Source organism: Nipponia nippon, unplaced genomic scaffold (genome assembly GCF_047370975.1).
Source record: "Nipponia nippon isolate SJK-2023a ecotype South Korea unplaced genomic scaffold, ASM4737097v1 scaffold_10, whole genome shotgun sequence".
Taxonomy (NCBI): domain Eukaryota; kingdom Metazoa; phylum Chordata; class Aves; order Pelecaniformes; family Threskiornithidae; genus Nipponia; species Nipponia nippon.
In genome coordinates this window covers 2,849,292-2,863,495 of record NW_028262291.1, presented here as the reverse complement: position 1 = coordinate 2,863,495, position 14,204 = coordinate 2,849,292, and the positions used below count along the sequence as shown (strand labels likewise).

At 43.1% G+C, this 14,204-nt stretch overlaps 1 protein-coding gene across 3 annotated transcripts in view; it reads left to right on the top strand.

Annotated features, from left to right (window-relative positions):
• Nucleotides 1-695: 695 nt before the first annotated feature.
• The window catches only part of CAPRIN1 (cell cycle associated protein 1), a 41,393-nt gene continuing 27,884 nt past the window's right edge, over nt 696-14,204 (top strand). For 2 of the 3 annotated variants that reach the window (XM_087742396.1, XM_087742402.1), the window contains exons 1-4: nt 696-892; nt 1,194-1,390; nt 10,773-10,835; nt 12,735-12,821. In XM_087742396.1, the coding sequence (XP_087598522.1) occupies nt 1,196-1,390; nt 10,773-10,835; nt 12,735-12,821 (345 nt within the window). In that variant the 5' untranslated portion in view covers nt 696-892; nt 1,194-1,195. The remainder of the gene's footprint in view (nt 893-1,193; nt 1,391-10,772; nt 10,836-12,734; nt 12,822-14,204) is intronic. The other variant, XM_087742385.1, reaches the window with a different exon arrangement.

The window sequence follows — 14,204 nt, the reverse complement described above, 5'->3', positions numbered from 1 at the left end:
AGGGGTGGTATTTGGAGAGAGATGCAGGTACCTCTAACGCAAATCCCAGTATGAAAGACAAATGAGGCAACTGTTTCCAGCGACTGAAACGCAGTTATTAAGGCCCAATTACACCTGTGGCACGCCACCTCTCCGGAATCCTCCCACAGTTTTAGGGACGTGCCTTAAAGGCATGAATTGGCAGAAAACGTGTTTTGGAGTCACGCTTAGGACGGGATCGGCCTCGCTGCCGGGAAGGCGGGAGCGGTGCGGCGGGCTCCACTCAGGGGAGAGCCCCCCGCCACCTCAGACCCATCGCCTCAGCGAGGCCGGGCCCGGCAGCGCCCCGCTCCTACAGCAACCACCCCAACGCCGCCGGCTGTGTCACGGGCGGCACGGCCCGGCGCTACGCGGGGGTGGTGGATCCCCTCCGTGGGTGCCGGCTGGGTGCGGAGCCGCGGCCCCGGCAGGGACGGGGACTGAGGCGGCGGAGGACGGGTGCTGAGGCGGCGGGGGGCGGGCGGGGGCGCGGGGCGGGCTGCCCCGTCTGCCTATTGTGTCTGGCGCTTAGGCGCCCGCCGCGCGCCTGAAAGACCCGCCGGAGAGCAGCCGAAAAACCCCGGCGTGAGCCGGGGCGGCGCCGCAGCGCGGCTGATGGGCGGGCTCAGGCGTTCTCCGCGGGCACCCGGGAGCGGCGAGGACCCCGCGCCGCTCGCTCCCGGGCCGCCTTGCCTTACGCGCTGGCGTGCGCGCCCCCGCCCTCTCCCCCCAGTAGCGCGGTGCGGAGGTAGCAGGAGCGGCGCGGGCGGCGGGGCCGGAGTCGGCTGAAGGGCGGCCATTCCTAGGGCGAGAGCGCAGCGCACCGAGTTTTTCCCCCCCGCACACACACTCCCCCGGGCCACTCAGGCAGACGGTGAGGAGGGTGGCGAGGCCCTCCGGACACCGGCGGGGCGGGGACGGGGCCGGTGCGCGGGGAGTGACCGTTGGCTGGGGGAGGGCGGCGGGGAGGCTGCCGGGTCACGTGACGCGCGCGCCCGAGTCAATTCGCTGGTGGGCGGGGGGGTTGGCGCGCGCGCGCGCGCTCCCTGGGCGTGGGGAAGCGGCCGTGTGTGTGCGCGCGCGCCCGCTCGCCCTCCCGCGTGTCCCCGGCGGCGGCCCCGTTCCCCCGTAACGCGCCCTCGCTCTCTCCTCTCCTCGCTCTCTCTCTCTCCCAGAGATGCCCTCGGCTACCAACAGCACCGTGGCGAGCAGCAGCGGGAAGGCGGGCCCGGGCGGTGAGGCTGCCCCGGCAGCAGCGGCGGCGGCCGCCCCGCAGGCATCGGGCGGCAGCATCACTTCGGTGCAAACCGAAGCCATGAAGCAAATCCTGGGAGTCATCGACAAAAAGCTGCGCAACCTGGAGAAGAAAAAGGTGCGCTCCTGTCCCGTCCCGTCCCGTCCCCCCCCGCCCTGGACGGCGGCCGCGGGCTGACTGCCCCCCTCCCCTGCCTCGTCCCGAGGGTGGGCCCCGGGGCCCTCGGTCGCCCTCTCCCCGGGAGGCCCCCGCTTTCTGGCGAGCCTTGCCGCCGGGCCGTCTGAAGGGACGTTGAGCCGTTCCGTCCTTATTTTCCTTCCTTGCGACGGCGGCCGGTGCCCCTCAGCCGTGCCCTCCTGGTCCCTGGGCGAGGGAGCCTGCGGCCTGTGCGGGTTGTTCCCGGCGTCGCCCCCAGGGGCCGCCCGCTGGAAGGTTCCAGAAAGGCGAGCGCCTCTCTCCCGGCCTTTCCCCCTTCCCCTTTTGGGGGTCCCCCGGCCCCTGCTGTCGGCCGCCCTCTCCCGCCGCCCCGTACCGCCCCCGGGAGCCAGCCGGGCGCGTCCCGTCCCGTCCCCCCCCTCGCGGCGGCGGCCGGAGGGGTCGTGGCTGCCGCCCCCCTCTAGCCCCGCGGGCCGCGGCCCCCTCCTGGCTCCCGGCGAGACCCCCTCGGCGGCGCGGCTCCCTTCCCCCTCCCTTCCGCCTTTTGTTTCCCTCGACGGGGCCTTGCCCGGCCCCGCTCTCGGCTCGCCGCTGGGAACGGCCCCCGATTTCCCTGCCTTTCCCCCCCGCCTTCTCCCCCCGCTCCCGTCGCGGGAGCGCTCCCGCTCCCCGCCCCGGCCAGCTGCGGGGAGAGGCTGCGGCGGGCCGGGCTCCCCTCGGCGCCCGTGCACATGGAGGCGGGAGCTAACATGGCGGCGGCGGAGGCAGCCCCAGCCTCTCCGACGGAACTGCATTGTGCGAGCAGCCTGCACAAAGCCGGGGGCCGCCGGCCACCCCACCCAGGGATCTTTCACCTCTCGTTTTTCATCGCCTTAAGCTCACCCCTTTGGGAGCCTTAGGTCAGCTGGAAGCGGCCTTTAAGGAGTTATTTTTAGAAATAGCAGCTACTAAATCCGTGGTCCTTGGACGGTTTGAGTTGTGACAGAAGAGCAAAACGGGTGTTGTGGTTACTTACGGTTTATGAGGCACCCGCTCAGTGTTGCTCGGTTAAATGAGCCTCAGAGGGCTTTCTAACCGACAGAGCATGAGGTGTCCATCAGAAAAATACCAACATACGCGTAGCCTAAAGACTTGCTTCAAAACACTACATTGCTAAGCTAAAATTAGGGAAGACTAAAAAATAATTTTATGTCTGTGTTGAAGCTCTAAGTCTGTTTTCGCTCTTAGAAGTACATAAGGACAATTACTCTCCTACTAATTCTTTTTAACTAGTGCTTTAGATCGTAGTAGTCTAGTATTCTATATTTGTAGAAGGTGGAAATCTTAGCAGTAAATTAGTCTCTACAGGTGAGTTGCAAATGAAACAAGCTGTGCTTTACCTGTAAATATGTGCGAAGTGTAGTTTCCCACTCAGAAAAATGGGTGTTGGATTTTCCTGGTTTTTAAAAACAAAGCAGCAAAACGCAGCAAGCCAGGAGCTTTTAGATAAGTTTTAGAATCAGCGGACCTTTTCTTGATCCTTGTCTGAATACTGCTGTGTACAGATAGGACAAGATGTCTGTCTTAAACTTGTCATTAATACATACGAATGTCTGCACACACAAGAATGCTGGTCCTCAGCTCGAGAAAGAATGTAGATCTTTTTGTACGTCTCTAGTTGCTTTAATAAAATAAGGTGGTTTGAAACGATTGTGGTATCTTACATACACAAAAATCCTCTAAAAATATTTTTCTATGATGTTCAAAATGTGTATTTTAAAAACTAAAATTAGCAGGTGAACATTCCTGTGATCTGTACTTCAAAGTAATAAAGAGGAGAAGCACACTCTTACTGGTGTGCGGGTCAGCTTTCCTTTCTGGTAGTGTTTTTATTTACCTTTTAAATAATTTAACACCTCATTTACACTTGGCTTAGCCCTTGACTTTTGGTCAACTTTCATAGTATCTTAAGTTAGAAGGATGTGTGGGAGGCTATTATCCTGGCAGAAGAGAGTGCCAATTGGTGATGCTGGTCTCATGAAGGCTCTGGTGTTTTGGTTTTGGTCTTTTTTTGTGTATCTGTGGCTGCGGTTGCAACTTTCTATAATTATGGTGTCATAGCAAGTGAATACAGGGGACGAAGTGCCTTTTTTCTGGAAATGGCTTCTGTTGAAAGATCTTCCATTAAAATTACTTAGAGCATCTCTTTTTGGGCTACTGTGTGCTAGGCAGCGTGGGCTTAAAAGGCAAAGGCGAGGTCTTGAAAAAGAAAAGCTAGGTGTGCTCTCACACCCATAAAGGTCAAAGATTTCCGTAAATCTTAACAGGGTAAAGAAGTTTAGAAATGTACTGAACTAGGATTCTCGTGTAAGCTCTATAGAAGTCATGAGATTGTTCTTGGTGTGTTATAGCAGAGTTTATTAATTAGCACTAATTTGCAGGTTTGACCCTCTCCCTTGGTGGGGGAATCAACAATTCTTCAGTTAATCAACATTCTTTAATAAAGAGAACATTGCGTGTTTAGGGTCCTGAAAACAAAGCTTATGGTACACATGGGCATCGTATTTTTATTTTATTACTTGATAAGTTTACTTAAGTACACAAATTCATTGATCTTCCTTTATTTTTAATCTTTTGATGAGATTTTTTTTTCTTTTTTTTTAACCCATCCAGAAAGTAAAAGCGTGCTGGATACTGCACAGACAGGAGCGAGTGAAAAATGCAGTAAATCTCACTGAAAACTTCTGCTTAGTTGAACATTTAATCCTTTCTTTGTCGGCAGCTGATAACGAAGGCCAGTAGAGACGATTTTGAGAGCTTTGTATTTGAGAACAAATACAAAAATATACTTGACTTAGACATATGCTTTTGAAGGGTGAAAAGTAATTGCTCTGTAAGAGGTACCATCTTAGGTTTTAAATGGTGTGTGCAGCTTTTAGCTGAGGAAAGGTCACTCTTCATGAAAAAACTAGAAATTTTGAGGTAAATTATTTAGTGTCATGTTTCCTTCTAAACTCTGAAGATAAAATGATGTGACCATCAAAATACAGTACACAATTTCAAATCAGTATTTCTAACTTAGTTCTATACTATTTTGACTGTTTCTGTATAAACTAAAAATACTAGATTATTCCTTATGCTCTCATTTTCTCTTCTTAAAAGTGACCTCATTATTGGAAAGAATGAGTATTGCTTGTGTTAAAAGGGAGTAGGATAAATTGAACTGCTGTTCATAAATGTATGTGAAAGCATGGCCTGAAAATGTCTGTTCTCTCTTCATCTCTTCATATGTGGAAATGGTAGGAATGCTATTCTGTTTCCTTCCTCTGTTCTTAGATGACTAGATACTTGTGCGTGCATGAAAGGGGGTAGTTGAAGGGATGTTTTCTTTACAAGACCTTCAGACAATGCAACTTGAGTATATGTTGACAAGCTTAGTTTAAAAGTTGCGTGAACTCCTCTAGTTTTTGTTAGGTGTCTGAGGTTAGAATCCTACTAGCTCTCCAAGTTGCCTAGGAGAAAATACGTCAGTAAGACTTACATTTTCTTCTTTTCCCTGCCCCTCCTGCTTTTTGTTTTTTAGAGGGGAAAAACCTTTCCAAATTAAGCTGATTGAATGTAGATCAAACTCGTGTCTTGATGCAATGACAAATGAAAAAAAAAAAGTTATTTTTGCTTTCAACTTCTGTAATATAGCATGATCTATGTAAAAACAGGTTTTAAAACCGAATGTTCTGTAAGAGGGACAAAATATCTCATTTGCTAACACATGGTTTAAGGTATGGGCAGGTGATTACAAAGATTATTATTCTTGGGCAACTGTATATATGAAGTAAACATGTTAGCTTAAACTACTTGACATGACTTGAGTTTGGTGTGTATAGTTAAAAAGATGGCACGTTTTAGCTGTAGCTGGTAGCTTAAGGTGCTGTTGCTTTATCAGCCTGTCTCTGAATTTCCAAATAAGTGTAATCCTGACTGGGTTGAAAAATGAATACTTTAAAAGTGCCTCTGTCATTATTGCACAAGTATTTTCTCTGGAACAGTGGATGGATGTTTGAAGTTGATGTGACTTGGTTCAATAAAATGTTGGATTTCCCGTAAGAAACAGTTATGATCCTATAGTAAAAGCTGAGATCAGTTTTCTATTCTTGTAGGTGCAGCTAATGATAGCAGCGAAGTGCCGTGCTTCAAGCTGCCCGTCAGTAGCAGCACTCTTAAGTGCTTTTGCACGATTATTTGGGCCACTTGGATGTTCAAGGCTTGTGAGTGTCTCTCCAGAAGCTCTCCTTGTGAAACTTGGTTTCAAGCTTATCTTTGGGGATTAAACGTGATTTTGAAACCAAGGAATTGTAAAATTCGTTTGAAACTGAGTGTTGAAAGTCCGAATCTTTCTTTGAAACCTCTTTTGATAGCAGTTTTGAATAACCAAGCTTCATCTCTTAAAAACCAAGCAGGTTTATCTGTGAAATTATTTGGTGTTTGGTACAGCTTGCTGTTTTGTTTTTAACTGTTTTATGTAGCATTGGGATTATTTCTCATAGTAAGTTCTGTTAACTAGATTCATGGTGAGTCTTGCAAGCTGTGAAACATCTTCTAGTTACTTAAGATTTTCAGGTGCTGCTTTGATGTTTTGTCCATGCTTTTACTTTTCTTTTGGAAGAAAAAGATACACAGAATGTGTTGGCAGAGCCCAGTTTGTGTTCTAGAACCCAGTTTGTCTTCTAGAATTCACTTGTTGTAGAAGTAACTGATGTTGAATATAAATTACGTGTAGAACAAAATCTAGGTGTCTTGCAGTGTAGTGTAGTCAGCTTACGTGTAGATTCATAGTGTTTCTGTAGGAAATACTGTATGGTCATTTGGAAAGAGAATGTATGTATGCAGCCACTAAAACTTTTAGGAGTTTCACTCATCTGTGGCTTAACTTAGTTCAGGTTACTGAAGAAGCAGTTTTTTTCTCTGTAGTCAACTCATCTGGGTTTAAAAGGTTTACATTTTGAAGATTGCACATACCCATCAGCTCTGCATTTCTTTGGGAAGGAGTCGGTCCTGCTCCTAGCCATTCTTGTATCCCTGTGGCTGTCCGTGTTTGGTCAGATTGGGCTCCTGGCCCAGCTGTGGGACTGGCCTTGGTGTGTGGGAAGGGTCAAGAACGCGTGGTGAGCAGGAGAGCACCTCTTTTGTGGTCAGTGTCCTCCGGGCTAAGCTCATCGTGGGACTGCTGTCTCAGAATTGGTGTGTCTTTATCACTGCTTAAAAACTAATACAGAAATTTTTTTCTAAACTGTCAAACTTGTCAGACTTTTGGGGAAAAAAACACAAGAATGTTTACAACTGTTACTTCAAAAATTAATTCAGTTTAAACAGAAGACCTGTAAGTGTTTTGTGTTCTGGAGTATTGGTGTTAATGCTTCATTACCTCTTCTTGATTGTAACTTAGGACTGAAACAGCTTCTTGGGACTTCTGTTAGGTGTGTATATGTAATAGGAAGTGTACCCAGATAGCGAACCTGAGAACGGTGGGGTTTTTTGAGAGGTTCTGAACTTCCGGGTTTCATTCCTGGTACAGTTTAAGTGTTTGACCTTTTTGATTTTTTTCTGTCTATTTTTCTGAGGAAATGGAAGGACTGATTTCTTTATAGTCATTTCTGGGCAGTCTTTGCTGAGAAATTGGACTGATGAATGAGTGAGGAGATGATGGTGGAGGGCAAATACATCACAATGTACAAATGTAAAACAAGTTAATAAACTTCTGTTGCACAACTTGGCTTTTCTTTTGCTTCAGTGGGAAATGTATAAAGCAGCTATTTTAAATTTTGGATTGTCTTAATTGCTTAATGCTGTTAAAAAAGTAGATGCAGTTTTTGAGATATCTCAGAAAACAGACTTGCAATAGTCCCCTCCATCTTTGCTTTGCTTGTAGTGCAGCGTGCATTACAAAATGTGTATTTCAGCTGGTTGAAGAGGTTACCTTCTCCCCTTCCACCTTGCAGCTTGTCATACACACTTGTGCCGCTGTAACTGTATAAACCATACCAGTGAAATTATCTGGTTAAATATAGTACCTCCCTCCTGCTCCTGACCCCTTTTTTAAAGGTTATTTTTAATCAGATCATTCCAGTGATCCAGTTTATAGCATAGCACTGTAAATGACTGTAACAGCACAGCTGAGTGGTCAGGCATTTTTAAAACCGGTATTGTTTTTGAAGCTAATGTCATGTAACTGCATTTTTTTTTTCCCCCCACTTTAAGGTAACATTTTTGAGGCAATTCAAAGAAGGTAATGAGAACTTGAGTGTGAGGGGAAGGTATCTGTTACCATAATAAAGTAACTCAATTTTGGATTCCTATTAAAATAAAATCTAGGGCATACTTAAGCAGTGACCACCACCGCCTTCCCCCTGTGCCCCCCCCCCCAGAGCCTATATGTAGTGCTTTTCTCCTAGGGAACTCCAGAATACTTCAGGTATCTCAGTGGGAAAAGAGCTGAAGCGCGGTGGCTCGCTATCTGCAGAACTGGGGTCTGCTGACTCATGAGCTGTTTAGTAGACAATTTATGTGCTCGCTTTGCCACTTGTTTGTTTTTTGTTTTTGTTTTTTCCCCCTGCTGGTTTAGCTTTTATGCTTCAAGATGTATATCTGTGATGAGTGAGGATGAAGTTGTGTAAGGGGAGGGTAAAATTAAGAGAATCTGTACTTCTTGCAGACACTGCAGTAGGTTGCTAAGCAGGAATTTTACTGCAGTTACTTTACAACACTAATGCTGCTCTTAGATTGCTGTTAGTTGACGGTACAGATTAAAAAGAAAGCACTTTTCTTCCTTACTATTTTTGTGTAATGCAGCATTTGGATTTTACAGTGGCTTTGGGATGATAGAAAAATGCTTACTTGGCATTTGAAATCTTTGTGGCAACATATAACTAAATACATATTCGCTTGTCCTCTGCATTGCAGCTGAAAGGGCTTTCCTTCTTTTGCTTTTACCTTCCTGATACGGATGTTTTTAAGGAAGAAAAAGTGAAGTAACTTCTGATGGTTAGAAATAGACATATTACCCTTTGTTTTTCAGTTGAGACATTACTGAATGAAAATGAACAAAACATTTGCATTAGACCTTAAGAATACTTGACCATTTAAGAAAAACTTAGGCCCTGTTTGAATATGTTCTTGCAGTATGCTTTATGTGAAGATACCAACCACGCTGAAGTAAGGCTGCGTGGAAAAACCATGCAGAAACAACTGTAGTTACTTAGGGTATTTCTGTCTCTTCCCTCCCTTATGCCCTTAGCCACCAAAATGGATGATGTGAGTGTTTTGCAGCATAATTTTGCAATCTGTGTTTTCTTCAACAAAGTTGATCTCAGTAGTGTTCTCCTAGAATTTGGTGTTCTGTCCTGTTTGGTTTACTGTTGTTGTTGTTGTTTATGGGTTTGTGTTGGAAACTGGATCACAGAAATTGTTGGGTTTTTTTAATTGCATTTTTGTAGACACTGTTTCAACTGGCTCATATTAGCAGTCTGTTTACTGTGCAGCCTCACAAACAATTGCATCAGCGTGACCAAGGGAACTGAAATCTGCAGCATGGGAGTAAGTGGCTTGAGCAAGCAGGAACTTTTAAAAATCTGTCTGCAAAGCCACTTCATTGTAGGATTTAAGCTACCTGAAGCAGCAGAGGCACTGGTTAACCTGGCTGGCTTTGCACTGGGGCATTGCAATGTTTGAGCTCTTTACCCTCCCTTTTGACTTCACAGCTCAGCTACAGTCTCTTAAATCATGAAAACTACTGTTGTGATTGTCCAACCATGTCATTACCTATTCTAAAATCAGTATGTATAAGAGTAAAAAGGCTTTATTTCCTGTTGTGGTAGATTTCCAATATGCCAAATGCTCTTTGGCAGTAATTTTGGTATATTACCGACTGTGGCTGCTGCATTTGACAACTATTACTCTGCTAGTGTCTGTCCCCAGCGTAAAATTCCCAGTTGAGGAAGTTCTTACTTCTCTGACTTTGCCTAGACCATTACTGGCTCTGATGCATTGAAAGATGAAGTAGTTAAGTGTTAAATCTAACCAGTAGGACTTCCAAAGAAATAAACTGTTGGCACTAGGTGACATCAGAAGGACCAAGGGTGGCTATGTGTTTCAGTAAGTGATGCCTGGCATCAAATACTTTGTAAGAGGAGCTTTCTTGTTAAACTGTTTCACAGACTTTGATCATTCCAAAAGGTCTGAGATAGAGCATAGAAGTTGACTTAGCTAGAAAAATACCAGTAAAATATTTAAACTGAAATGTGCTGAAACAAAACCAGTAAAAAACCACAGATCACCCCCACCAAAAAACCCTGTCACTGTGTGGCAGGTATAAACTCTGAAATAGTGGTTGCATCAGGGTTTTAATTATTTTATATTCAAAATGAAGTGTTTCTGTTTGCTTTCCTTTTCATGTTGTTATGCTGGATTGGGAAGATAATTCTTAAGGATTTATTTTAATGGCTTTCTTTTAATAAGACCAAGGTAAATTTAATAAAAAATACAAGCCTATGTGATAATACAGAAATGGTGAAAACTTAGAGCTTAATAGTTAGTTATGTTATTCTTACAGACTTTGCTTCCTATCTAAGAACCTTTCTACTTAACCTGTAGGTTCTTTGTCACTTCTGGCATGCCTAAGTTTTACCTGCTTTTGGCTAATGTCAGTGTTGTACATGGTTTTGTATTTAAGCAGATTAGAGAACCGATTCTGCTGAAAATTAACCTAATGATTCCTTTTTCAGTTTCTCCCTGTGAAAAAGAAATTTTAGTGCTCTTGAACAAAAATATTTTAGAGCTATTAATATGAATTGTATTGGTGGGCATTCTTGCACAAAGGATTAGAAACTGTTTTAAATTCTTTAAAACTATCTTAACTGATGCAAGTACAAAGAATTACAGTTCTGAATCTTATTAGCGTTGACAGTGGTTTTTTGCAGTCATGTTTTTGGTATTGTAGTGATACAGTGGTAATAAGCTCTGACGCAGAACTGAGTTCAGCGCTGTTGTTTGGACTGAAGGAAATGTGCACTGAGTGCTCTCCCCATTAGGAGGAATGTGTATTTCCTCAGAAATTAAGACTAGTTGTGAAGATGTACTGTGATAGCCAAATAACATTAAAATATTTGTCTCTTGGGGAAGTATTTACATTTTTTTGACCCAGAAGACAAGTTTTCTCGGGTGCTGTTTCTACATAACAGGTGCATGCTTGTGTGATGTGTTACAGTCTGTGTTTACTGTAATATTACAGTACCTAATTTTGTTAGCACAAGTAGAAAAAAGCAGTAACCTGATTTTCGCTCCTCATAATAGTGTTTTTCTTTCTTTTCAGAGCAAACTTGATGATTACCAGGAACGAATGAACAAGGGAGAACGTCTGAATCAAGATCAACTGGTAAAAAGAAAAACAAAATGCTAACCAGATCTCTGTTAAATTGTTTGGTGATCTTGGTGGGGAAGGATGGGATGAATTTCGCTTCCCCTTTCCCCTTGTTAAAAGCTACATTTTTCTGAGCTCTGACTTGGCCTTAGTTTTTTATTGCCTAGAACATCTCAATTTTTCTATTAATCAGAAACTGAAAGACTAGATAGAGGAACGTGTTGTAATGCTTTATGCTTGTTGAGGTTAGGTTGTAAATAAGCTGTGGTGAAAACTGGCATGTGTTATAACCTAGGACCTTTGAAAGAGCTAAATGATACCTTTAAGGTTCTCTGGACATCATCCTTTTCTTTGCCCAGGGAAACTTAAGGAGCTTAGTCACTTGGTGGTAGCTTGTAAATATTGTGCAATTTAGAGATGTAGCTTAGACCAAGTTTGAAGGGCTCTGAAAATAAGCTATGTCCGTGTGTATATCGCAGCTATCAGTGCAGCAGGTGGGACGCTCTAGATAAGCTGGACTTGCTGGACGTTTGCTGCTTCTCTCCTTGTTGGGCCTGGTTCTTAAAGTAGGTTTATTGTAGAGCTTGACTCAACAGCAGTTTTCCAATTGTAATAAATACAAAGCAAGTATCAAATTAAATTCAGTTGTATGATGCAAACATGCATAAGGAGATTACCAGATGCTCAGTAATCAACAATACTTTGTTGATGTTTTTTTAACATTGAAAAGAGTGAAGGAAAAAAAAATGTACTCTGCAACTATTGCGGCTGTTCACAATTCAAAGAATTAGCTGCTTCCCTTGATCCATGTGATCTTTTTGTCTGTCTAGGCTTCACTTTGGTTTTTCTGTGCCAACTGAAAACTAAAATATCATTGATCTGTATATTTTTATTGTTTCATGGTGTATTGTGAAAATGAACCATGAGAAGTTTTCTGTTTGATGAGCAGGGAAGATAAGTGAAATTTCATATTGAGGAGGGAAGCTCATGAATTAAGTTTTGTGACGACCACACTTGATAAAGATAAAATCTTTTTTTGTTGGAGAAATACTGAAAGTATTTATTTTCACTTAGTCTTCTGCTTCTACAAATCAGCTAAGAATGATGAATTTTGTACATCACCTAATGCATACGTGTAATATGTAATGCGTGTATACGTGTAACTTTCTTATTTCTACAAATGAAATCCTGAAGAAAAAAAAAGCGAATATAGTTCGTGTTCCTTGCTTTTCAAAGAAAGTAGGACCTTGCCTTTTCTTTGGCTCAATTGTTCTTACCAAGAACATATCCGTTATTAATTTTGTCATGGCAGGAATGTAAATGTCTCAGCTGTTTTGTTTTTTTTTTTTCCCCTGAGTTGACTCTCTGTAATTTCTCAGTACTGCAAAGTGGGTTAAGGAGTTTGGATTGCTTTGGTGCAAATCAGAACTTAAGAAAATAGAAAATAATACAGATTTCTGGAGAAAGGAACATTATGCTCCGTGTAGCATTTTGATTTTTGCTCTGACTCAAGATAAGAATGCATTAATTCTCAAATCATTATCTCTTGAGCAGCTTTGAGTTGCCAGATTCGTCTTCTCCCTCACTCCCCTGGCCTGCCAGTGAGTTTTTTTCAGAAACTGGCTCAAGCCAAACATTAAACTAGTATATCATGCCTGTGAGCATGTATATGCATATTCTTTAGCATATTTATGTAAGAAACTAGAGGCCCTAAAGACATACACAAGTCTTTTCAATATTTTGGCCAGTACAAAATCAAAGTTTGACTTAACATTGTTGCAGGCAGTCCCATTCAGGGATGCTGTGTCTCACTTAGGAACTAAAAATGTGGGAATTTTTTTTGTTGGAAGTACATATTTTATTCTATTTGTGACGGTTTACTTTTGTGTGTTGTTTTGTGTTTTTTTTTTTAAGGATGCAGTGTCAAAATATCAGGAAGTGACAAATAATCTGGAATTTGCTAAAGAACTGCAGAGGAGTTTTATGGCTCTGAGCCAAGACGTAAGTAAAGAGCAAGTGGTGCAATGTGGGCTATCAGCTGCAAGACCAACCACTTGGGCTTTAAACTCTCACTAGATGCAGTAGTTACCTCTATGTACAGAGATTAAATGCTCACGATTTCTTGTATGTTTGGCTGTTTTCTTTTACTCTGTGTACTAGTTTGTGTCAGGTTTTCTGAAAGCTATTCCTAAAAGATTTTTCTGATCGACTACGTAAATGTATGGGAACAAAAATAATGTAATTTTCTGACAAAATGTACCTGTTGAAAACAGCGTGATTGCAAAAGAGTAACATTTTCTCAAAAGCAAACAGATTTCGCAGGTCTGCTTGTCTCTTTGGCAAGTGGCTGAGGTTTTTTATTTCTTTATATTACCATAGGATATCAAGGCTCAGCAACTGCAAGCATTGCAGTTCCTTTTTCAGGATTCTTGCTGTCTTGTTAATTGCAAATACAGTCTGAAACTGCAGTATGGACAAGGATTAATACTATTTTTATAAAGGATAAGTTAACTGAATACTAGTAAAACAGGTCATCTTTTGGGTTGGTGTTTTATCAAGGATGTAAAGTAACAGTGTAATCAAGAATGAGTTCTAAAACTCTAATAGGCAATTTCAGTTATATGAACAGCTTTGCTTTATTTCTTTGTGCCAAGAGCTGCAAACAAAAAGACACATTTTAGACCTCTGCAGTATCATTGCAAGGAAGAATTAATTCTGGGGGAAGCTGGAAGCGTAACCCATTCTGCAGGACGGGAAGATTCTAAATGCAGTAATACAGTTAGAGTTAACGAGTTACGGAAAGAGCAGCAACATTGGTGGAATTCATTGTGTAGTTGATATTAGTGCAGCAGACTGGTCTAATGAGCGTATTTAGTTTTTGAACAGCCTGTGTGATAATTTGAAGGGCATCAGCATCCTCACATTATAAACTGCTTTCTATATTTGATGTGTTTGTAAATTTATAGGCCCCTAAGCCAAGCTGGTTCTTTGCTTTTCTTGCATCAGGGTTCCATGTATTTTTATGGAATGTTAGTAATGAAGAAATTTCTTCTTCTGACAAGTCGGTCCTGAAATATTTTCCTGGTCAGCTGACTGCTAAAAGAAGTGGGTGACTCCAGGAGTAATAAATCGGTGCTCTGCTTTCAAATTTGGTTGCAATTTTTCCTGATGGGACTTGGTTCCCATACAGTTGATTTTAAGATCAGTCTTTGATTTTAAAAAAGAAATGCAGATGCTTCAGAATGAGAAAGTTACTGTCACAAGTTACATTTTTTTGTAAAAGAAGATTAAAGCTTTCTATAGTTACAAAGAGAGCAAGCTGAATTTTGGATGCTAGGTGGTTGGATTAAGAATAAGAATGGAAGAAACGTGCTGTAGGTTCAG